The sequence below is a fragment of the Armigeres subalbatus genome, chromosome 1 (assembly GCF_024139115.2).
Source record: "Armigeres subalbatus isolate Guangzhou_Male chromosome 1, GZ_Asu_2, whole genome shotgun sequence".
NCBI classification, from domain to species: domain Eukaryota; kingdom Metazoa; phylum Arthropoda; class Insecta; order Diptera; family Culicidae; genus Armigeres; species Armigeres subalbatus.
In genome coordinates, this window is record NC_085139.1 from 95,993,911 (window position 1) to 96,020,585 (window position 26,675).

General features: G+C 42.7%; 1 protein-coding gene across 1 annotated transcript in view; it reads right to left on the reverse strand.

The window, feature by feature from the left end:
- LOC134203118 (mucin-2) overlaps positions 1-26,675 on the reverse strand; it is a 105,163-nt gene that overhangs the window by 20,878 nt on the left and 57,610 nt on the right. Inside the window, exon 3 of the mRNA XM_062678074.1 lies at positions 19-203. Within this exon, the coding sequence (XP_062534058.1) occupies positions 19-203 (185 nt within the window). The remainder of the gene's footprint in view (positions 1-18; positions 204-26,675) is intronic.

Sequence of the window (26,675 nt, forward strand, 5' to 3'; positions counted from 1 at the left end):
CAGCCGCCAGCAACTTACACCAACTCCGGACACTTTGACGCACACGTGGAACATCTGGCACTGGGTTTCCGAGTCGGCGTAATAACCGCCGAGGATTTTGTCGCGACATGTGAAGCTGGTTTTGGGCATATTGTCCAGACTGTAGCGTGGTCCGGACAGAAACTGGCCATCGTTGCTGATAATTGCCGTCGTTAGGATGAGCGCTGAAAAAGAATAGAAAGAAAATCATCTATTAGTATTAAATTATCTTGTGGGTAATCTTCTCGAAAGCAACAATAGTGTTTTAATATCGATTAGGTCTATAATCCATCTTGGAGTAATCGCTTCAGAATGGAATAGTTTCGCTCTACCATCTTAGGCACGCGATCTGCGCCAATCACAATATAATTTAGTTATAGACGTTTGGGTACATTAACCTATGCTTGCATAGCTTATAGCTTTGTGGGGATCAGCAGTCTCTTGTTCTGCAATAAGGTATCGACTGTGACCCGTTACATGGGATCGCGTGAAATAGTGTGGGAGTAAATCGGGTCATATTGTCAAGTTCGCCTCTTGAAGCCGATAATATGACCCCCCGACCCCGAACCCAGAAGGAGTTGAGCTGTTACTGGCATCTGGCTGGTGAGGCAGAAGAGTGTTATGGCATTTTTGGAAATATTCAAATCAGAGTTGAATGATCAAATGCAGGAGTCAAGCGGATTGTTTTTTTTTTTCATTGTGGTTACAATGGCAGCTGTCCCTAGCTATTCTAGACCAACATTTGACCAAAAGGGCGTAACAGACAAAAATTATTCTTTCTGATTCTTCGTCTACATATATAGCTATATATGTGGACAAATAATCAGAAGGGATAAATTTTGGCTGTTACGCCCTTTTCAAATGTTGGTCTAGTATTAATCTAATTACACAGACGTTTCCAAGCGGTGTTGCTGTTGGGGACGTATTGATTATTTATTTTAATTTTTTTCATTAATTTTCAGACTAAGGCCGGAGTGGCCTGTGCAGTGCATAAAAGTCTTCTCCATTCAATTCGGTTCATGGCTGTCCACGTTGCCAACCACGCAGTTTGCGGAGGGTCCGCAAATCCTTCTCCCCTTGATCGATCCACGTAGCACTTTCCTTTCGGAAACTCCAAGTTTCGTTGGCCCTCCACGAGCATCGTCCAGGTCTCGTGGCCATAGAGAACTACTGGTATAATGAGCGTTTTGTAGATAGTCAGTTTGGTACGGCGGCGTACTCTATTCGATTGGAGCCGTCTTGCGGAGTCCAAAGTATTCTGACCTTACTTCCGGAAACACAGTACCCATTCCGTGCATGTATGCCATCACCAAGTCCTTCTGAAATACTGTAACTTCATCGGATCTTCCCTCAAACGTTTGTTTTTTTTTGTTTGTTTTGGGTTGATTTTTTCGAGGACAGTTCCAAAATCTCGACCAATTCCAAGGCCAAGGGGGGGGGGAAGCAACTTCTTGCTGCGCCAAGAAAAACGCTCTAAGAGCCTTCGAGCACATAACATATAGGCATCTTTGCCGTGGAATGTGGTCCTTCCATGATTTTGGAACGCTAGCGAACCTAGCGGTGGAAGTCAAGCTTTACTAAACAACACGCATGAGACAGAGCAGCATCGCATGCTTTGCTTTCTCTTTCTTTCGCCTTGGATATACGGGAGTGCCATTCGTCGATTGTTGATACCAGGTTGATACACAAAGAGCCTGCTTTGAAATTTTCAGTTTGTTCTATGATGTCTATCTGTTTTGTGCTTCGAGGGTATCTCCATCTCCAACACGTGTCCTCATCTGATAGGATCAAACGGAGTGCCCGGTGGCGAAACTTTGGAAGCAGTAGCTTCGATCGTTGTTGTCGATCCATCAGTGGCCACTTTACTGCTTTCATCCACATTCATCAATAGCCGTATCGGAGAACTTGAAGGTGTTTGCTAGCTGTAAAAATGTCTTTCTGCAGCGAAAAAAATCGGCTGTCAAAAAACACGCCTGTCCATAAGTCTCGGCTACTACGATTCTCAGCCCAAATTCTGGTGTCAGGTAGGACACAAAACAGACCTGACACGACAGCCCTTCGACGAGACAGGAGATTTGCGCAGGCCCAATAAGCCGCCTGGAAAACCAATAATTACGAACAATATAAGAGATAACATGACTCTATATTATCGGCAAAAACCTAGGCGACGAATAAAGGATCACGATTGGAAGCTTGGAACATGGAACTGCAAGTCGCTAGGTTTCGCAGGTTGCGACAGGATGAGAAAGTGTGGAAAAGCGAGCATCAAGCGGCTAACTTCTACTAAAGCTGTGGCACCACCAACGAGCTGGGAACCGGCTTCATAGTGCTGGCCATGATGCGAAAACGTGTGATTGGGTGGCAGCCAATCAACGCAAGAATGTGCAAGCTGAGAATAAAAGGCCGTTTCTTCAACTGTAGCATTATCAACGTGCACTCCCCACACGAAGGGAGACCCGACGACGAGAAAGAAGCGTTCTTCGCACAGCTGGAGCAGACATACGATGGATGCCCACTGCGGGACGTCAAAATTGTCATCGGCGACATGAACGCACTGGTAGGAAGGGAGGAAATGTATAGACCGGTCATTGGACCGGATAGTCTGCACACCGTATGGAGTGATAATGGTCAACGATGCATAAACTTCGCAGCCTCCCGCAGAATGGTAGTCCGAAGCACCTTCTCTTCCGCAAAAATATTCACAAGGCCACATGGAGATCACCTAACCAAGAAACGGAAAACCAAAGTGATCACGTTCTAATCGACGGTAAATTCTTCTCCGACATCACGAACGTCCGCACTTACCACAGTGCGAATATTGAATCCGACCACCTCGTTGCAATATGTATGCGCTCAAAACTCTTGACAGTGTACAACACCAGGGTGGCCACTCACCCGGGAATCCGGGAAAACCGGGAAAAACCCGGGAATTTGAAATCACCGGGAAAAACCGGGAAAACCCCGGGAATTTGATGAAGTCGCAGGCATTTTTTTCAAATTTTTAAAATTTTTAATCCAAAAGTACCTATATGTTAATTTTATGATATAGCTGATCTGATTATAACTTTAAAACACTTGAATTCTTGAATTCGAGTCTGTATATTTGAAATGAATTATGAGAATTACTCGAAAAAAGCATCTACAAACCAGGACAGATTTGCGATTTGGGCGTAACTTATTTTGTAAACAAACCTTGGAAGGCAAACAATGTTGTCCTACATTTCGTGCAAAAAGTTCTTCTCTTTGTTTTTGCACCATCTTAACGATTATATATTCTTAATTCATTCAGTGCAACTAATAGAGAGATATTTGAATATTAAAAAGGTCATACCAATCTGTCAAATAGAAGCACGCCAGAGCCGCAGGAGTGCTGGAGTATTTTCAGTCCAAAGCGAGCATTTTCTGAGAAATCGATATGTATCTTACAGAATAAGCTTTTCTCTATCAGAAATGGGAATTAGTTTCAGGGGAAACGTTTGCATTTTACAGAATCGAATCGCAAATCAGTCTCGAGAAATGCTTTGATTAAGTAAATATTGATTTGATTAAATGTTTAGTAGTATAATTTCATTAGAATTTCTTTAATTATGTACTTTCTTATAAGTTTTCACCAACATTTAGCTTCTTTGGAATTTGGTAATGACTTGCGGTAATGCTAGGTCTTCAATCGCTATTAAAAGTTTTATAATTAAAAGTATTTTAATTCCATGAATATTTTTGCATGTGTAAATACATTAGGATTACTTTTATGTGTTCCAATAAGAAAAACTTGAAAAAGGCAATCAATTTGAGGTATACATTTTTTGTGAAAAATCGTCAAATTTCAAAATAAGCAACTTTTGATGAATTGTGAATAGCGACCTGGGTCTTTGACAGGTGAAACTTTATACTATTTTCTGTGCTTTGCAATCAAAATGTCAAAAAATAAGTATTTTGAGAAAAATATATTAAGCTCTTTTAGTGGAATGTATTAACCTTCCTAGTGCATTAAAAAAAAGTTACACATTGTGCATTAGCGGGTCAAAAATGACCCCAAATTGAATTCGCTCCCAAAAGTTCATTTTCGAACCGATTCTAAATCTTTTGGAATCAAATTGAAGGTATGGATTCCACGGATGTCGTTACGGACAGATTTTTGCACTTTGGCCATTATGGTTCCCAGGAATCGATGTTGAAGGAACATAGATTCTTAGGTCAATTTTTGGCGTGATTTCTTGCCTCTCGAAGGGTGATTTTGGAAATGCTCATTAATTTGCGTAGCAATAATATTATTAGAATGTAGCCATTGTCCATTTCCATGGATCAACACAATTCCTGGTTATTTCACGGTCCGGTGTCCCTCCGGAAGATCCGGAACATCCGTAGAAGTGGTCAATTCATTTAACTCATCCTAGAAGAGCGCGGTTTTTTTCCAAAGCTTTTAATTATCGAACGCTGAGTAACAAATGATTGTGGTGACCCATTTTGATGGACCTGCGTGGCCACCGGAGGTCCTCCAGAGGATCCGGAACATTCGGTGAAGTGGTCAATTCATGGAACTCATCCTAGATGAATGCAGTTTTCACAAAACTTTTGATTATCGTAATTTGAGTAACAAATGATTGTGGTTACTCATTTTGGTGGAACTGGGAGGCCACCGGAGTTTTCCGGAAGATCCGGAACATCCGTAAAAATGGTCAATTAATGAAACTTATTAGCGCGGTTTTTCCCAAAGCTTTTCATTATCAAACTACAAGTAACAAATGATTGTGGTAACCCATTTGAATGGACCTGTATGGCCGAAGGACCTTCAGAAGATCCGGAACGTCCGTAAAAGTGGTCAATTCATGAAATACATCATAGAAGAGCGCGGTTTTTTCCAAAGCTTTTCCTCATAGTACTTTGAGTAGCAAATGATTGTGGTGACCTATTTTGGTGGATCTGGGTGGCCACCGGAAGTGCTCCAGAAGATCCAGAACGCCCGTAAAAATGGTCAATTCAAGAAACTTATCATAAAAGAGCACGGTTTTTTCTAAAGCATTTCATTATCGAACTTTTAAAAAAAATCTTTCTATTATCGAACTCTGAGCAAGATACGAAGGAATGTCGTGACCCGTTCTTATTTACCAAAGTGACTACCGGAGGTCTTACGGAAGATACGGAACATCGGTTAAAGTGGTTAATTTATGTAATACATACTAGAATAGGCTATTTTTTTTTAATTTCCTTGTCGTACTCTGAACATGAAATTATTGCCGTGACCTTTTCTCACGGATGTGAGTAGCAACTAAAGGCCCTTCGGAATGTCCGTATCACACGTAAAAGAGATCATCAATTCATAAAACCCACCTTAGAAATGGCGTGTTTTCCATAGAAGAAGAAGAAGAAGCACACTATTCTTCTAAACCTTTTTATTTTCCTAATTTTAGAAACAAATGATCGTAACCAATTCGCATGGATTGCCCACTGTATGTCTTCAGGTACATTCAGATCATCCGTAAAATCGGTCAATTCATGAAACTTGTCATAGTTTTCCTTTTTTCGTATCCTGAGTAATGGATGATCGTTGTAACCCATTGTCAGGAACGTGTGTAGTCACGAATAAAACTTCGCAAGATCAAAAAATCTGTAATTATAGTCAATTCATAAAAATTAAGATGACAGTATTTTTTTTGAAAGGACAATCACATTAACCCAGAAAATATTTTCAAGTATGGCATAATTTGCTTCCATGATCGATATTCACCATTCACCACGAATTGACCACTTTAACGGACGTTCCAAATCTTCCGGAAGACCTCGGTAGCCACCCAGGTCCTTCAAAAAGGGTCATCATAATCATTTATTACTCAGCGTTCGGTGATTCAGCTATTCCATGGTGAGTTTTATGAATTGACCACTTCTACGGATGTTCCAGATCTTCTGGAGGAACTCCGGTGGCCACTCAGGTCCATCACACTGGGTCACCATAATCATTTGTTACTCAGTGTTCGATAATGAAAAGCTTTGGAAAAAACCGCACCCTTTTATGATAAGTTTTATGAATTGACCATTTTTACGGACGTTCCGGATCTACTGGATCATTTCGTCGAAAGACATTTCATCGAATGACATTTGGTCGAAAGGACATTACGTCGAATGGACGTTTGATCGAAGGGACATTTAGTCGAAAATGATTTTTTAATCCACTAGAGACGTAGGACATTTGATCGAATGACGTTTGGTCGAAAGGACACTACGTCGAATTGACATTTAGTCTAAATCAGTTTTCTGAAAGAATCTTCGTACATTTGGTTATATGACGTTTGGTCGAAAGTGGATTTTCGAATTGATAATCTTGGTACATTCAGTCTAATGACGTTCCGCCGAATGGATATTTGAAAAAAAGAACTTAGCCAATAACAATTAAAAAATAAATGATTTATTGCGGTATTCCTAAAAGTCATATAATTATTGTTCCAATATTGTCCAAAGAATGATGGGCTGATGAAAAGAATGAATAATACGAAAACGGTGAATATTGCGATATTATTCTTGACTGGATATTGACTTCCGCGAACCCCTCTAACCGACTACATTGAATCTATACCACCTGGTCAAAAGAAACGTAGTCGAATGATGTTTCGTCATTACACATGACGCCAAATAGACATTACTACCGTTACACGCATAACTGTCCCATGTACATCGGAAATTCCAGCAAATATTGGACGAATATGCGTGTGATGGCAGATTAGGTCATATGATCATTTGGTCGAAATTAAGTTTTCGGCCAATAACTAACGAATTATGGTTCAAAGACCATTTTATACTGAACTAATTATTGTATACATATTGAGTGGAAGAAAGAGTATCAATGAAAAGAATAAAAAAACATTTCCATTCGACCAAATGTCAATCAACGAAATGTTCCAAAGCCGACTGCGATGAAGTATTAGCAAAATAACATTGATATCATTGGTTTTAGACCATGTGCCGAAAATAGAATAGAGGGTATACTGCCGCTAACCGCAAGTCGAGCACATCTGTACATGGAGCCCCATATACAGATGTGCTCGACTTGTGGTTAGCGGCAGTATATATTTTGCTACTTCTGAAGGTTTTCAATTTTTCAATAATCCACCAGGTCTCCAGAAGTTTCTGTTAGCTCAGATGAAAAATCCTCATTGGCTTCCTTATTCGTTTCTTCAGCTGCTGATTGAAATTCCTCATGTCCACTGAATTCCTCCAACCAGTTTATTCATGTATCTTATAGATTATTTAACCAGAAATGTTTAAATCTCCTTTCGACTAAATGTCCATTCGACCAAATATCCATTCGACTAAATGTCCATTCGTTCAAATGTCCATTCGACTAAATGTTCCTTCGACCAAATGTCCTTTCGACAAAATGTCGAACTAAACTTTATTCGACGAACTGTCCCAAAGCCGAATTCCATGAATTGACAATTTTTACGGACGTTCCGGATCTTCTGGAGCACCTCCGGTGGCCACCCTTCTTCTTCTTCTTCTTATTGGCATTACATCCCCACACTAGGACAGAGCCGCCTCGCAGCTTAGTGTTCATTCTGCACTTCCACAGTTATTAACTGCGAGGTTTGTAAGCCAGGTTACCATTTTTGCATTCGTATATCATGAGGCTAACACAATGATACTTTTATGCCCAGGGAAGTCGAGACAATTTCCAATCCGAAAATTGCCTAGACCGGCACCGGGAATCGAACCCAGCCACCCTCAGCATGGTCTTGCTTTGTAGCCGCGCGTCTTACCGCATGGCTAAGGAGGGCCCTAGGTCCACCAAAATAGATCCCCACAATCATTTGTTACTCAAAGTACTATGAGGAAAAGCTTTGGAAAAAACCGCACCCTTTTATGATGAGTTTCATGAATTGGCCATTTTTACGGACGTTCCGGATCTACTGGAGAACCTCCGGTGGCCACCCAGGTCCACCAAAATGGGTCACCACAATCATTTCTTACTCAAAGTACTATGAGGAAAAGCTTTGGAAAAAACCGCACCCTTTTATGATGAGTTTCATGAATCTGCCATTTTTACGGACGTTCCGGATCTATTGGAGGACCTCCGGTAGCCACCCAGGTTCACCAAATTGGGTCACCACAATCATTTGTTACTCAAAGTACGATAATGAAAAGCTTTGGAAAAAAAGCGCACTTCTAGGATGAGTTCCATGAATTGACATTTTTTACGGACGTTCCGGATCTTCTGGAGCACCTCCGGTGGCCACCCAGGTCCACCAAAATAGGTCCCCACAATCATTTGTTACTCAAAGTACTATAAGGAAAAGCTTTGGAAAAAACCGCACCCTTTTATGATAAGTTTCATGAATTGGCCATTTTTACGGACGTTCCGGATCTACTGGAGGACCTCCGGTGGCCACCCAGGTCCACCAAAATGGGTCACCACAATAATTTGTTACTCAAAGTACTATGAGGAAAAGCTTTGGAAAAAACCGCACTTTTTTATAATAAGTTTCATGAGTTGGCCATTTTTACGGACGTTCCGGATCTACTGGAGGACTTTCGGTGGCCACCCAGGTCCACCAAATTGAGTCACCACAATCATTTGTTAATCAAAGTACTATAAGGAAAAGCTTTGGAAAAAACCGCACCCTTTTATGATAAGTTTCATGAATTGGCCATTTTTACGGACGTTCCGGATCTACTGGAGGACTTTGCTTGGCCACCCAGGTCCACCAAATTGGGTCACCACAATCATTTGTTACTCAAAGTACGTTAATGAAAAGTTTGGAAAAAAGCGCACTCCTAGGATGAGTTCCATGAATTGACAATTTTTACGGACGTTCCGGATCTTCTGGAGCACCTTCGGTGGCCGCCCGGGTCCACTAAAATAGGTCCCCACAATCATTTGTTACTCAAAGTACTATAAGGAAAAGCTTTGGAAAAAACCGCACCCTTTTATGATAAGTTTCATGAATTGGCCATTTTTACGAACGTTCCGGATCTTCTGGAGCACCTCCGGTGGCCACCCAGGTCCACCAAAATAGGTCCTCACAATCATTTGTTACTCAGAGTACTATGAGGAAAAGCTTTGGAAAAAACCGCACCCTTTTATGATAAGTTTCATGAATTGGCCATTTTTACGGACGTTCCGGATCTACTGGAGGACTTCCGGTTGCCACCCAGGTCCACCAAATTGGGTCACCACAATCATTTGTTACTCAGCGTTCGATAATTAAAAGCTTTGGAAAAAACCGCGCTCTTCTAGGATGAGTTCAATGAATTGACCACTTCTACGGATGTTCCGGATCTTCCGGAGGGACACCGGACCGTGAAATAACCAGGAATTGTGTTGATCCATGGAAATGGACAATGGCTATATTCTAATAATATTATTGCTACGCAAATTAATGAGCATTTCCAAAATCACCCTTCGAGAGGCAAGAAATCACGCCAAAAATTGATCTAAGAATCTATGTTCCTTCAACATCAATTCCTGGGAACCAGAATGGCCAAAGTGCAAAAATCTGTCCGTAACGACATCCGTGGATTCCATACCTGCAATTTGGTTCCAAAAGATTGAGAATCGGTTCGAAAATGAACTTTTGGGAGCGAATCCAATTTGGTTCATTTTTGACCCGCTAATGCACAATGTGTCACTTTTTTTGTTGTGGCGTTCCTAGAGGTCGCTGATAGCTGGTTACCACCCCAAAATTTTCATTTCCAAAAGTTAGGAAAAGTCAGAAAATTTCAACGCCCTATCTCATTTGATTACAAAGCTACAACGTTTTTAAATCATCTCTGGGCCAAAATAGACCCCAATGCACTAGGAAGGTTAAACCGTCTAAGACGGTTTAAGTATTTTGAGTTGTGGCAGTATTGCACGAAACCGTTGTGTGCCCTTTTCATTATTTTCTTGCCACATAGTTTCTAGAGTGCAATCAATATCTCAAAAGTTTTTCGGACAAAACAGCAGTTGGAACTTGATGTCTTTTACAGCAAGTCAAGAGCCTGTTAGAATGTTAGAATTCAATGCTTATTATTAAATAACTGAATTGATACTTAAACATAATGTTGTACATTTTATACATTGTTTTACATAATCAAAACCCTCTCAGGAACTTTTAAAAATTTCCGGGAAAATTTTGAAAAGCCTACCGGGAAAACCGGGAAAAACCCGGGAATTTATTTTGTCGACTAGAGTGGTCACCCTGAACACGAGTAGAAGTCGGACGTCACGGCTTAACATTGGATGGCTTCAAGACGGTAGACTAGCCAAAGACTTCGCGCAGCAGCTGGAAGTGGCACTTCCAACGGAAGAGCAACTAGGCGCACCATCTTTTGAAGATGGCTGGAGAGATATTCGATCCGCCGATTTTTCGGAGGAAAATGCGCAAGCAGGAAGATCGAAACGTGAAGAGACGGAGCAACTGTACCGCGCTAATAACGTACGAAAGTTCTATGAGAAGTCAAACCGTTCACGTAAGGGCCACGTGCAACAGCCCGATATGTTTTTTTCTTCCTTAGCAATGGAGGGGGAATCTGCTCAACAGACATCCTGGGTTGTCCAGGAAGTGCGGGGTTAAGGGCCACCTCCAACAGCAAACGAGGGAAGCAGGACTGCATCCTCGACCCGCTAAACCGTTTCCATTGCCGCCAAGCCCATCTGGTACAACCAGATAGTAATGCTTCAAAGGGGGCCAGTGCACAGCGCACCCTTGAGGTTAGCTGCGTGTCCTTGCAGCATCGAACATCGTGACTCGCTTTTTTAGAAGAACACCATGGTATCGTGCCAGCGCATTGCCAGCTTTCCAGGTGGCCTTACCATGCCCACGGAAGGTGGGAAGGGTCGAATTCGCGCCTGCTTCCCTCTGCACGACTGGTATCAAGAATGATGATGCCGCGTGCACCCCAAACTGACCTCTCTGCGATAAAGCCTATTCGCCAACACACAGGGACTTGCCTACGCCTGCCCCAGCCTTGACGAGGACCCCTTTCCGTTGAGGTTGACCGACGCCGCGAAAGCGACGATACCATGTTGTTCTTCGCGCGGCCACTTGTTTGATAAAAGGATCGAGTTCGACCACAGGGCACCGGTATGATCCATGAAGACGACTCCGAACCCTTGGACCACCTCTTATTTGCGCCTGAACTAGCCATCCTTGAGTCCACGCGCCACCTTCTGTAGTAGCTCCGAGACGGCGTTCCAGCCAACTTCATCTTTACACATCCTCCGAACTAGGTTGTCCGGGGTAGTGTCCAGACCACATGTGGCAAGCATGTGGTCACGCATTGCGCGAAAACGCGGGCACACGAACAACACGTGTTCCGCCGTTTCCTCTAAACCTGCGCACACCGGACACTCGGGCGAAGCTGGCCCCCCATACCTCAGTATGGACAGAGCGACACTAGCAAGAAGCTTGCGCTTGCTGGCATAAACCGCAGAGCTATTGGACATCATCCGGGACAATGCCACTATAGCAGTGGAGGCACGCTTGCAGGCGTAATTGACGTGGCTACCAAAGGTGAGCTTATCGTCGATCATTACCCCCAAGAGTTTGATAGAGCGTTCAGAGGTGACCGTGCAGTTGCCTGCCCTTATCACCGCTTGTTGCTCCGACTTTCGGTTGTTAACAACAACCACCTCAGTCTTGTGGTGAGCCAGTTCTAACTTCCTGGAACTCACCCACTCCTCCACAATTGCGATCGAGTGGGTTGCAGTAAACTTCACCTCTTCGATCGAATCGGCGTAGACCTGCGTATACCAGTACTCGATTCTGGAAGTAGCTTCCGAGAATCTTGTACAGGTACTCGGGAATTCCAAGACGCAGAAGCGCATCTGCAATAGCTGCCCAACTGGCACTATTGAATGCATTCCTCACTTCGAGAGTCACTACTGCACAATAGCGAACTCCCCTCCTCTTACGCTGGATAGCTATCTCCGCGGATTTGGTAACCGACAAGATAGCGTCTACGGTCGACTTACCCTTTCGGAAGCGTATTAACAATCTGTTGAGGATTATCTTCTCGAGCACCTTCCCCGCCGTATCAAGCAGGCATATTGGTCTATATGCCGACGGATGCCCCGGTGGTTTTCCCGCCTTTGGCAATAGGACCAAGCTCTGCCTTTTCCATGCTTCACAGAAGACTACCTCGTCCGGGCATCTCTGCATGACAGATCTGAACAGGTTCGGCGCAGGTTCGCAATTGCTTGAGTCCACCAGTAAGCCGGTGGCCTCCCATTCCTAGGGTGGACTTTCCTAGGCATGGTGGCATCGCATGCACGCGAGAGTACGGTTACCAGCTGTTCGCTGCTCAGACCGAGAGTATTGTCGAGGAGGCGCATAGCAGCTGCAGAAGAAGACTCCGTTGATTTTGGCAATGACTGGGTATTTCCCCGTTGTCCCCATCGCCGCCATTTTAAACCCATCGGTGACCCAATTACCGTTCCTGGAGGGTACCCGGAAAGGATCTGCTATGATGGCGCTATCCGTCCCCCATTCAGCAACTGTCTGACACAGCAGTTGCTGGGCTGCATCACAGTGGTTCAGGTTTAGCTGCGTTACCTGCACTGTGATTTTGCAGCACGCTTAAACGCCGGGCACTTCGAACCCCCCATGGGGTGCTTGCTGTTCGCAGCTTTGCTGGAACAAATCAAACAGTTGGGAGGTTTCGTGCAGCATTGTGCCTTTTGTCCCACCAATCCGCAGCGTCGACAGAGCTTGCTTCTATCAGGGCCTTTTCAGTCCCATTGCTTGTGCCCCGGTTCCAGGCATTTGAAGCAAACCTTGGGTTGTTCGTATATGCCCACAGGGCACACCGACCATCCCACCTTAACGCTCTCTTATAACTTGACTACCTTGGAGGCGTCCGCTGTAGATAGCCGAACCAATGCTACCTGCGTCCCTGCTGGATCTTTCCGTAGTCGAACGGCTGCGGTGGGCGTCTTCACTTCACACTGTCGCCGCAGTGCCGTGGCGAGTTCTTCGACTTCGATGATCTCATCCAAGTCTTTAACCTTTAGATTCACCTCCGTCGTGAGTGCCCTCACCTTGACCGTCTCGCCTAGGACTTCCTCCGCCAACTTCTTGTAGGCGGCGCCCTTTTGCGAGACGCCCCGCTTCAGCTCGAGGATCATCTCGACAATCCGGGTACGTCTTATTCGACGTACGTTGGCGCCAAGTTCACCGAGCTTGACGTCACTCTTCATCGCCTTTAAGACGTCCGAGTACTTAGCCTCGTCCGTCTGGATGACTAGGGCATCGCCCCTGGAGTGATTGGCACCCTCGTTCGCCTGGGACTTCTTTTCGGCCATTGACGTCGGTTTCTTCTTGTTCTTGACCCCCTTTATTTCCCTGGTCTGGTGCGGCTTAGAGCTCTCAGCCTGCCGTAACCCCTTACTACCGTCTTTCCTGGGTGGACGGACCTTTCCAGGTCCTTCCTCCCCCGGTTTTGGAGGTACTTGGCAGGGGATCAGCTTCCCAGCCCCACTACCCTTGTCCGAGGTAGTAACCCTCCGCGTTTTGGAGCGGCCCCCAGGGAGCCCATCCCCTGGAGACTGTCTCCCTTGTTTTTGTGTGCCCGCGAATACTTGAGCCTCAGTCTGGGTAGACTTTGGCACCACCGTCTTCGCTGGCACGCCTTCGGTCGATTCGACTCAGTTTAGGTAGACCTCGACTGCACGGATTTCACGGGTTTACACTTGGCTGTCCCGACCGCCCTCTCCAGCTTGGCCTCCAACATCGACTTTTGAAGTTTCAGCAAGCTCCCCTTGATATCCTTCCCAAGCAGCACAACTTGTTTCACTACTGAACATTTCACTGTGTTGCAACAATTCGGAAAGAAACAATATTTGCGTATTTGCCATCAAATATAACTCTCTTGCAATCTAAAAAGCGCAAGAGGTGGAGCCTACGGAAACATTCTTCGATTGCAGTAAAATTGCAATAATGTTGCGAAATACTACAGCGGAAAAAAATAAAATAAAAATATAAAACGGGATTCGATTTATGGATCTTGTAATTGATAGTCCTTCACTCTACCACAGCACCATTCAACACTTCGAAGGGACTGCATGTTGACTCACCATAAAAACCATACGATTATGAAGTTTTGTACTCGGGTTTCCTGTTACTTGATTGCACCATCACAGGAAAAAAATTGTAAGTTGTCAAAACGTTGAACGATGCTAAATTAAACATGAAGACACACACAACTTATCTGCAACTCAATTTGAACAAACAATTGAATTTTGAAAGACGCTTTGAAGTTACATGGTTTAAAATATGCAACTTAATGATTTTGTTCCGTGTTTGCAACATGAAGTGCAGTATTCTTTTGTTGTTTGTTTCCAAATGTCAAACACATACTGCATTGCAATGTTAATGCAACATTGATCACAATTCGAACGTTTTTGACATCTTGATGCAACTTTTTCGTGCTTTGATGTTTTTCTAATGCCTTTAATGAAACTGAATATAAACAAGGTGCTTTTAGGAAGATGTTGCGTGTGCTATTTGGGTTACTGATATTATGCTTCGATGACGCAAAGTCGATGATAGCGTCCAGCTGTTCCGTCGCCACCTCGAAGGCCGAGAGCCCATCGCGTTTCCGGTTCATCACCCTCACAAGCCATGGGCCGTCCATAACCTCTACCGGCGTTGCCGGGGAGAAGGTTAAGTGGCCCACGGTGGTGCTGCGCACCGAGCTGCCGACTATTGCCTCTGGCCTCCTAGGCGGAGAGCTGAACAACCCACCTCTTGCGAAGGGGTTGTCGCCTACACTACTACCACTAATTGAAAAGTTGACTTGGTTTTCCATTTTGATCCCACGAGTTGCTTGGGAAAAGAGGTCCACCACGCCAGAGTCTAGCATGACGCGGTAAGAGACAATTACTGTGGAGGGTGCCCAGGTACCCCACAGAAAGACCTTGCTCATTTTTTCACCCCCTGGCCATGCATCCCCTCGGCACGGGTCGCTTAACTCCCTCACTCTAGCTGATGTCAGTGCCCAGGCTGCACTACCGTCGATGGAACTTGTGAGGACCAGAGCTCCTTCCCAGATGTCAACTCACCAATTCGCAGCCCGTGTGTATGTGTACAATTTTTTTAGACACACTTTTTGGAACTTAGCGTTATTCGATTTTCTCGCAACAAGTTGCATTCGAATGGGAATGCGGTCTAATTTTTTTGCTATTGAAAATTGGATCGGGCCAATTCGGGACAATGAATTTCGGAATTATTAAAAAAATATTGTTTTTACCAAGGGTCCTTGATTTAGAAACAATCTCAGAAAGATAGTAAACTTTTACTTCGATTCTGTTGACGCCCAAAACAAAACGCACTTTGTATCGTTTTCCATCAACCTAGGTATCAGGTATCAGAACGTCGGCTCACGTTCCTCACGGCACGTTCCCTCAATTTGGGAGATTTGTGCCATCGCCTACACTGGCCTTTCTCATCATTTACCTGACGGAAAAGGAAATGAAAAGGGGAAAGGAAGAGGAAGTGAAGTTGGAAAGGAGAATGGTTTTTGGAGAAGGAGGATACAATCAATAATACATACATAAGATGCATTTTGTAATACGCAATGAAATGCGAAGCATAACATATACTGGATAAGTCACACAATGTAAATGCATATGATATACCATTTATGGCAGCGGTTCTCAACCTTTTTCATGTTTGGTACCCCTTCAGACCTTTTCATAGCTTTAGGTACCCCCTAGTACTTAGTTTTTTTTTATAATAGAACCAAAAGCTCAAATGGAATCTATGAAACGGTATCATTCAACTCAACAAATTTTCAAAAATTCCGTGTTTTGACGGAACATCAAGGGTTTATATATACATTATATAGCATTTTAAATTTGGATCTATTTCAAAGGACTGCAGGAAGGAGGAACAAAAAAATTAAGGTGTTTTTAAAAACATGAACTAAAATTATTTTTAGCTTTTTAACTTTTATGACAAGGGAAACATGGAATAGTTGAGAGTTTTAGTCTTTTGCTGCAAGACCATGATGAAGGTGGCGTGGTTCGATCCCGATTTGGATTAGGAAGTTTTCATAACTTCCTTGGGTTATTTTATTACTTTTATAGCGCGTAATTTGTGCTAACAGTTCCGCTCACCGATTCGTGACCCAGCTCGAAAAACGGACGGCTTAAGCGCCACCTCAAAGAGGACCGTCCGTCGCTTTTAAGATGCCCGGCGAAACCCAACCTCAGGGCCGGTTTTTTTTTATGTGTCTGAGCTATAAGGGACCATCTGTCGGGAATAAGGAAAGATTCTGCCTCAAGGAACCCGAAGAAAAACTGAGGCTAACCGTCGTTCTACCAAAACCCACAAAACACCACTCACGAGTTATCCTCACCGGACGGACTTCTTCTCTTCCCAAATCGTATGACCGTCTAGGACACGTGAGTGCTGAGGCTGATTTACCGGGCAGCCCAACCTGGAGTACAACACTGAACAAAAACTACAATTAGAACGACGCGAAAAACATGAGAAATCCTTCGGACTACAATTATCGTTACATGGAAGCTTTACTTAACGGAAACGCATTTATTCAACGGTAACAAGACAGATATACATTTATTGCGGTTTCAATTACCCTAGGGTTTTATTCATATTCGTTCCTTCCTCACTCTCTACTCTTCACTTCCTTCTTCCCTCTTTCTCTTCCTAGCTTCCTACTTGTGTGCGGTTTTCTATTTTTGGATCTAGCGATGGCTAGCCTAGGCTATCGTTTGTGATTATCGAGCTCGTGTGTGTGTGGAGATATGCATGCATGCTTGTTTTCTACTCACGGTACCGTAGTCCTTGCAGCTTCCCGGCCGGCAGGTGGTCCTATACCGACGAATGGTGACCGGGGCGATGATAATGAACTGCGCTTAAGGGGATTCCAATACGGACGGCTTCCGTGCTGGTGCTGCGAATCACGCCGACAACGAAGTATGGCGCTCGCATTCGACGCGGGGACGTCGATATCGTGGACGGTTTCCACAGGTTGGAGTTTACAAAAAAAAACCTTTGCTCTGTCGGAGAATCGAACCTTCCTTCCGAGATCTCCACCGATCCGGGACCGTTGACGATGAAGCGTGGGATCGAGAGCGCGATTAGCAAAATATTGCGGTGTGCCGAGCTGGCTTGGATATCGATAGAATCGATCCTAGACAAGAAACCGTCGAACGGCTGTTTCGACGCAATCAATTAAAAATCTCCACACAAACATCGCCATGAATTTACCTTTTCTACACACAATTCGGACACACAAAAAGGTGACCGCACGTCACCTTTGACCCTAATGTTGAACTTTAGGCTACACGGAAGGAACAGAATTAACTTTAATTTAAATCTTAAGACTTCTCACATTTAAACGTACCAAATTAAACACACCGTGACACTAAGTACATATAAGTACTAACTACTCGCACTCTCGCCTCTTCCACGGTTCAAGTCAAAGTGAACGAGTAGAAGTCCAAAAAGTCCTCAGATTAAATGCGACTATCACGGTCTTCGTGGCCGGAAGTGCGTCAAATCCCCGAAGTGATTCAACGACCTTTTCGAACAATCAACTCTCATCAACCTTTCCTTCGTGTCACCTGAAGCTACATCTCTTTCACACTTATGCCGTCTGGATAATTCCCCTCATTAGCATCGCACATGCGTGCGGACCAGTTAAAAAAGAGAGAATGGTTCGGGATTGAACTTTGGACTTTTCGAGCTAGATCGGTTTTGGTGGTGGCTGGGAAACGATGGCTTGACTGTTATAATTTCCTAAGGCGACATGTTACACTTTATCGTGTCAGCCTCAAGATATATGAATGCAGAAATATTAGCCATGCAGTTATGTATCTTTGAAGTGCCTAATGAACACTTTCTGCTATGACGCAATAATGCCGTGGGGGAATGTGATGCCAACGAAAAAAAAAACTTTCGTGATATTTGTTATTAGAAAATATTTTGAGAATTTTGGAAACTTAGGAAATCTGATCACAATAAAGAGGATATTATATATTAGATGTCCCTTTATGAGAAGTTTGTTTTTTTTTCTATGATTTAAATTTGTCTCCTAATTTAAATTTTGATGGGACGAGTCCGGGAGAACGTGAAGTGAAAAAAAATCTGCATCGAAGTGCAGAAAAGTTATTAAAGCTGGTTCGATCGTGTTGGTGCTGGTCACGCCAGCAAGTCCAGGAGAACACAAAGTGAAAACATTCTGCCTCGCAGTCGCAAATCAGTGTGCGATCGATCATGTTGATACTGGGCACGCCAGCTTGCCCGGGAGAACGCGCAATAAAATATAAATTGTCTACATCGAAGTGAAAAAAATATACATTAGTGCGGGCTCGATCATATTGTAGAAGCTTATTAAACAAAGCACATTGATTTTGCGATGTATTTTGAAATACGGTTTAAAATAACTGCGTTCACAATAAATATTTAGTCGTTCACCAAGGTGACTTCCCATGAATTACCTTCTCAACTAACCAACTATTCCTTTCCTGTGGCGCTCACGGAGGTGCAGAGGATTCCAGAGATTTTCCTCTTCTAATCCTGAATTGACTGTGAGGACTTTTCTCATTGCACGTGCGCAGCTTTCTAATTCCAGAAGACTATTTTAATTGGTGAGCTGTGCATATTTGTTGTTTCTCGGCCAATCAAGATTAGCAACTACAATGTGTACTGTCAATCAAGCTAAGCTAAGTTAAGCAATTTAAATTTGGATGAGACTTTTGAAAATTAGGAATCTTGATAATCTTGGTCCTTCGATAGCTCAGCGGAAATATGAATTGTTGTTAAGCAGATCATGCTGGGTTCAAGACGAGACAAGGTTTGGGCTAGCCATTTTTCATTCCTGGAGAAGTCTAAAGTGCTTATAGTATTTTTCATTCATAAACCGATGTAGCTAAACGAATTTTGAAATTCTGATACTGGAAATAATGGTTTCAAATGATTGAAAAACGGCTACGCTGGTGGTTGAGCGGCAAGCATTCCTGCTTCTCATTTCAGCGTGCCTGGGCTCAATCTCAGTCGGTGCCGTTAGTATTTTATGAGACAAAAAATGTTAGATCATACTTTCCTTCGGTAAGGAGAATGGATCACAATAATATACCATCGAGCGTGACTACTTTTTACACCTATTACCTTTTATACGGTAAGCTAATAACGTAAAGATTTTTTTTTATTTTTTTTTGCAGCCTCCTCTCCGCTTTACTTTTTCTGGATGATTCGTAAGAATTGCACCCACCCACGATGTTTCAATTTTAAAGTGAACTTGCGTTGCATTTCTGTTTAATAGTATTTCAAAATTAGCGCCCGAATTGTCAAATATTCCAGTTTCAACGGTAGTTCCCTTTCTTGTTGTCCATTAGAAAGTGGCGATTGGTAGATGCATATTTGAGCACTTTAAACGTTTCCAATGTTTCTTGGGTATGGTAAGTTTCAAAATGCCCTCTTTGTTCATGACGTTAAGGAGGTCCAAGTGAACGGAAAGCTAAATGAAGAGAACGTCGGTCGTTACGCCTATTCGATAAAAATTCCTAACACTAGTATTTTTTGCGATTTTAATACAGCATCCGCCATTACGCGTTTTTGTCTCAGGTACCCCCAGAGACCAGCGAAGGTACCCGCAGGGGTACATGTACCCCAGGTTGAGAACCTCTGATTTATGGGAAAGCCAATTATGTAGACTCACACGCATTAAGCTAGGGACTAAAGAGAGGTGTCACAAAAACACTGAGGACGTAACAATGGACGAACGTCAAAGACGAAATACAGAGTTGTGAAATTGTGAAAAACGCATAATGCGAATCCATATAGGTGAAAATTTGTTGAAAAACTAAGTAAAACACATATTCATAACCCCACCCTTATTTAACCTCAAGTTGAGATTCAACAAGAGTAGCCGAAGCCGAACGTCAAAAACGAAACACAGAGTACACTGCGAAAAACGAATCCAAATAGGTGACAGACACAAAGTACATTGTAAAAAAAACACATAATGCGAATCCATATAGGTGATAGTTTGTTGAAAAACTAAGTAAAACACATATTCATAACCCCACACTCACGTGGAGATTGAACAAGAGTAGCCGAACGTCAAAGACGAGACACAGAGTACACTGTGAAAAACGCATAATGCGAATCCATGTAGGTGACAATTTGTTGAAAACTAAGTAAAACACATATTCATAACGCCACTCTTATTTAACCTCACGTTGAGATTGAATAAGAGTAGCCGATCATCTCGGAGAAGCAAAAAGTCAACTACGCCATAGCTCCGGTTAGCGCAGCGAGGGCTAAATACTGTGAAGGGGGCCCTGGTGCTTCACAGGCTCCGTTTGCGGTTAGGTTCTTATTAGACCCCCCCTAACCATTCATTCGTAGGCACGGTAAGCATAAAGCCGCATCACACCGAGAATTAGGAGTCACCTGTATGGTGGACTTTTACCGCTGGAACAGGCAATCCGTAATGTTATTCTTAGCCAGATAACCAGCTGCCGACACCACATGGCTATCTAGGCTGTTCGTGGAGAGAAGTTGACATTGACTTTACGACAACTCTCAATTTGGCCTAATAGCCCGGTAATGCGGTCCCATTTTTTGCTATTGAAAATTGGCCCGATCGGACATTGACTTTCGGAATTATTGAAAAATCATTGTTCTCAAGGGTCCTTAATTTAGAAACAATCTCAGAAAGATTGTAAACTTTCACCTCGATTCTGTTGACGCCCAACACAAAACGCCCTTTGTATCGTTTTCCATCAACCTAGAGCTCGTGATGGATATTGCGTTGCCCTACCATCTATAGAGCAGTTACTGAATCGTTGCATTTTGCGTACAACACTGTTTGTGGTTCATTTGTATACGTTAAACTGGCTTCAGTTGTAAGGCAATAGTACGGAAGACGAAATTGCGTAAATCTTAAAAATTTGAACGTTTCTTGAAGTCGCAGAAATCCACCTTGAATGTGTTCTAGAGGAGTGTAACCAACAAAGTCGCCGTGTGCCGAACCAAAGCGATCGATAATGCTAATTTGAAGGAAACAAATTACAGTGAGCACGTCCGAAAGCAACAGCGGCTTCAACAGCACTAGTGGTATACGATGTTTGCGCCTCTGGTTTGTAAAACCGTTAAATCATATTCATGGCCTATTGGAATATCTTCAGTGTCACTTCTGTATAATTCACAGGATTGTATGAACTGCTTAATACTAATATTATTGCAGAGTAAGTATGGCTAAGCGAAGGTTCATTTGGAGCGAAAAATAAATTCATTTTTTCATTTACGGAACAACACATCATGCGATGCGACATCTCGATATATTAATATTATGTTTTTTTTGCAATTAATTCATTGATATTATCTCCAATCGTTCGACATTGTATCGCTGCATCTAAAAAAAATCAAATTGAAGGGTTTACAATCCAACGCAGCCCAAAAGATAGCTTCCATTTAAACATCTCAACGAATCTACTTCATAACATCTATAATTACTAAATTACCGCGCCATACACCCGTCTATCATGAATCATTCTTTACGGTGTCGACGATGGAGTAAAGATAGGCCACTCGATCCTTCATAAACCCCTTTTCAGGCGTGTGCCGGTCGGTCGAAACTGATGGCTCATCTTGGCGGCTAAAGCGCTGCTGGGCGGTTTGCAACATATGCTTGATATCGCATGGGTTACGATTACCGTGAAGATTATTGTCCCACCGTCATCTCCACCATCATCATCATCTGTGTATATATCCCTTTGGTAGCAACGCAGTCAAACGCCTAACGCCCCTTCACGAGTGGAGTAGCATTGGGCGTGTAATCAACGGTGTACGATCCTTCTTTCTCATTCAAAATGAGTAGTTTTGACAAGGTTGGGGGCCACAGTGCTGGCGATCTTCAAACGAAATAGCTTTCGCATGACAGTTTATCCGCGGCCGGGTCGATCCGATCATGATGGGCATTGCGGGCCCATGTGTTTCATTCAGTTTAGCGATCGAACAAGGGGCAAGGGAGACACAAATTAAAATCACATTTGGGTTGGCTGGGAGTTTCACGATGCCGCACGATTGATCAGTTGGCTACGCTGAGAATTGCTGTTGAGGTCACCCGCACTGTATTGTGGTGATGAAATTTTACGCTTGGTCGTATTGAATCCGCCAAAGATGATTAAGTGTGATTTATGGTTGCGTAACCACATTTGATTAATAGAAATATGGAGGAAGATGCTATTAGCGGCGTGTGAACATGGCGAATTGGATTGTTCAGATTGTGAATGAGTTCACTGTATAAGATTTGCCCATCATGCACCATGACCATATGTTTGATGTGAAATTTTGCTTGAACCAATGACTAAAACTAAATTCATATAAGAGGCAAGTTAATACCAGTGCTGCTGGTTGTGTTCATTGCTGTTCAAAGTAGTAAATCTAGTCAACCAAGTCTAGTCAAGGTACTTCGGTAATCAACCCGTTACACCGGATAGACACCGGCGTGATGTGTTACGGAGTATGATTTAGTATGGTCACATTGTAGGCTTCAGGTAAATCCTGACCCTACAAAACCCTTTTCAATATTCAACCCCGTGCAACCTATGAGGGTGCCGCTAAGTAACACATCAACAATTCCTTCCTCTCCTTAGTTACGGTGAAGATTTGCGTGGTCGGGAGTAGTAATCCTCGTGCTTTTGTATTTTTTTTGCCTGGGATCTCTCCATTTCTTGATTTCTGATAGTATTCTAGATAGGGATATCAAAAGAAAAACGACTAGTGTCAAACCTACGGATTACACCGTCACAAAGCTAATGATAATGCTAATGTATCTTAATATTTGTGATCAACTGAACTGTGCTATAAATATCGCATACAATGAATATAATTTAAAAACTGAACGTGAAATCAAGACTAGTCCAAAACATTTTTTCAGCTATGTGAACACTAAATTAAAATCAGCCAATTTTCCATCGAAACTTTATTTAGATGGTAGAACAGGTAATGGTCCAGAGGAAATATGTAATTTGTTTGCCGATTTCTTTAAAGAAGTATACACTACCCACTCAGAAGATGATCGAGATCGCGACTTTTTCGAATTTTTATCCTGAGTTTCTATCTGACCATCTGAATGTACACGAAATTTGTGATGCCCTGAAACATCTAGATGGGTCTAAGAGCTCCGGACCCGATGGAATACCTCCAGTGTTTATTAAGACTCTAGCAATTGAACTTACTGCTCTATTATTCTGGATTTTCAACATGTCACTGGAATCAGGATGTTTTCCGTTAATATGGAAAAAATCATTTTTAGTTCCAATTTTTAAATCTGGTATAAAATCCAATGTTCGTAACTATCGTGGTATTTGCATACCGAAATTGTTCGAAGCAATTGTTAATGAAAAAAAAATATTCGTTCAAATTAAAAATCGAATCACATCTAAGCAACACGGTTTCTTTAAAGGTCGTTCGACAGCCACAAATCTAACAGAATTCGTTAATTATTCTTTGGATGCAATGGATAGTGGTCACCTGGGAGGGAGAAACAGATACGAAAAATGTGTGTGTCAAGCCGAGCCGAAATCTAGCTGTCAGTGTGAGCCGAAAACGAAACTCTCAGCAAGCAAATTTTTGAAGGCAATATAACAACAATAACACGCAAAAATGAATTTAGTCTTTTCAGGTGGCGCCTACGTTGATTGTTCTTTCTTGTTGAAAATTTACTTGTTGCATGACAACAGTATATAATTAATTTGATGTATAGTATCGAGAGCTCCCTCCCAGGTGGTCACCATGTAGAAGCCTTGTACACAGATTTTAGCAAAGCTTTTGATCGCGTTGATTTACCCATGCTTTTGTTCAAACTGCAGAAGATGGGAATTCAACCAAAACTTCTTCATTGGCTCGAATCGTATCTAACAAGTCGGGTTCAAATTGTAAGATTCAAAGGAAAATTATCAACCCCAATACAAGCCTCTTCTGGAGTTCCTCAAGGATCTCATTTAGGTCCGTTACTTTTTATTTTATTTGTAAATGACCTCCCTCTTGTGCTTCATAAATTGAATGTCTTAATTTATGCAGATGACATGAAACTTTTCCTAAAAATCAAAACTGTCGAGGATATCGATACATTCAAAGATGAAATATTGGTATTCCATACATGGTGTAAAAAAAAGTCTTCTACAGTTGAATATAAAAAAATGCAACTCAATAACCTTCAGCAGAAAACGAAACATACTCAGCGCAAATATTAGTTTTGATGATCAGAACGTAGTAAGAAGCAATTATTTATTTATTTAATCAGACTAAGGCCGAAGTGGCCTGTGCGGTATATAAGAGTCTTCTCCATTCGGCTCGGTCCATGGCTACACGTCGCCAACCACGCAGTCTACGGAGGGTCCGCAAGTCATCTTCCACCTGATCGATCCACCTTGCCCGCTGCGCACCTCGCCTTCTTGTACCCGTCGGATCGTTGTCGAGAACCATTTTCACCGGGTTACTGTCCGACATTCTGGCTACGTGCCCGGCCCATCGCAGTCGTCCGATTTTCGCGGTGTGAACGATGGATGGTTCTCCCAACAGCTGATGCAATTCGTGGTTCATTCGCCTCCTCCACGTACCGTCCGCCATCTGAACCCCACCATAGATGGTACGCAGCACTTTCCTTTCGAAAACTCCAGTGCGCGTTGGTCCTCCACGAGCATCGTCCAGGTCTCGTGTCCGTAGAGGACTACCGGTCTAATTAGCGTTTTGTAGATTGTCAGTTTGGTACGGCGGCGAACTCTATTCGATCGGAGCGTCTTGCGGAGTCCAAAGTACGTACGATTTCCAGCCACTATGCGTCTCCGAATGTCTCTGCTGGTGTCATTTTCGGCAGTCACCAGTGAGCCCAAGTACACAAATTCTTCTACCACCTCGATTTCGTCACCACCGATGCAAACTCGCGGTGGGTGGCTCACATAGTAAGAAGCAATAGAGCTAGAGATTTGGTAATATTGGATTCAAAACTAACTTTCATCGATCATTATAACTTAATTGTAATCAAATCCAACAACATGTTAGGTTTTATAAAACGATTCTGTTACAATTTCCAGGACCCATACACAATAAAAACACTATATACAGCTTATGTAAGGCCAATCTTAGAATATTGCAGCATAGTTTGGTACCCATTTTCAGCTATTCATGCCAACAGAATTGAGTCAGTTCAAAAACAATTTTTATTATATGCACTACGAAAGTTAGGGTGGACCGAATTTCCATTGCCACCATATGTAGCTCGTTGTAAGCTCATCAATATTCATTCAATGAAAGTGCGTCGAGATTTAGCAATGGTAACTTTTATAAACAATATTGTTTCAAACAGAATTGACTCAACGGAGCTATTATCAAAACTTAATTTTATGTTCCATTACGATCTTTACGACATCGTCAAATATTCTCCGTAAATTATCATCGAACAAACTATGCAAAAATGGCCCAATGAATCAAATGATGATCACTTATAATAAACATTGTGACACTATTGACTTATCGATGTCCAAAACACAGCTGAAACAGATCTTCTCTCGTATTATAAGCTAATGACACTTTACAATAAGTTTAAACAGTATCAACATTATTTAATGTTATTTAGAATAGTTAAGAATACAAATGTAAATAGGTCTACAATTATGATTGACGACAATAAATAAATAATGAATGACCCAGCAGACGTACTTGGGTAATTGCCTAGCTACTGGATGAAAGTGTAACATACACTGTGGGGCTCCTTGAGTCATAACTGGCACTACCAACTAAACTCTTCTTGGGCAACAGCTGGTAGTGTATCATGTGTACTGCTGTTCTTCTGACTTCAGTTAGAGTGATTGGGTGTGACCTACCGGACCTGCCTAGAATGTAAAATAAATTGGGCTCTATCAAAGATATCTAAATAATAATATATTAACTCTATTGCATTATGGCATATCGGAGAAATGAACGAAAACTGAGATCTACTTGTAGATTTCTACTACCTTTCAAATGTTCGTCTGATAATGTCCATATTATCCGTGAAACAAACAAATTAACTGGATCTGTTGAAAATCGCATTCGCCTGTTACATCTTTCTCTCCGCATGACATCTTCTAGGACAGTGCAATATTAAACAACCGGCACGAAAGCACCTCTTGCTTCTTTTATTTCTACTTCTGCTATTGTAAATTTAAACATCAAGCTTCCTACAGGACTTTTTTTCGTCACTTCCTTTTTTCAGACTTCCGAGCATCTTAAAGAGAGGCTTTCAAGCTTATTTTAAGGAGGCTTCTGAGCTTCCGAGCACCTTGAAGAGAGGTTTCAGAACCTCTTGAAGGCGGTTTTCGAGTAACTAAAAAGGAGGCTTCTGAGCTTTTTGAAAGCATTCTTCCAAACTTCTTGAAAGAAAAATTGCGAGTCTCTCCAAGGGAAGCTTCAGAGCCTTTTGAAAAAGCTTCCATACCTCTTGAAAGGAGGCTTCCTAGCATGTTGAAGGGATGCATCCAGGCCGGCTTTCGAGCCCTTGAAAGGGGACTTCAGAAGCTCTTCATAGGAGGTTTCCGAGCTTCGGAGCCTCTTAAAAGCGGCCTTCGAGCCACTTAAAGAAAATACTTTTGAATCTCTTGAAAGTACGCTACTAAGCCTCTTGGAAGAATTTCGTGCCTCCTGAAGGGAAGCTTCCGGAAAGGAGGCTTA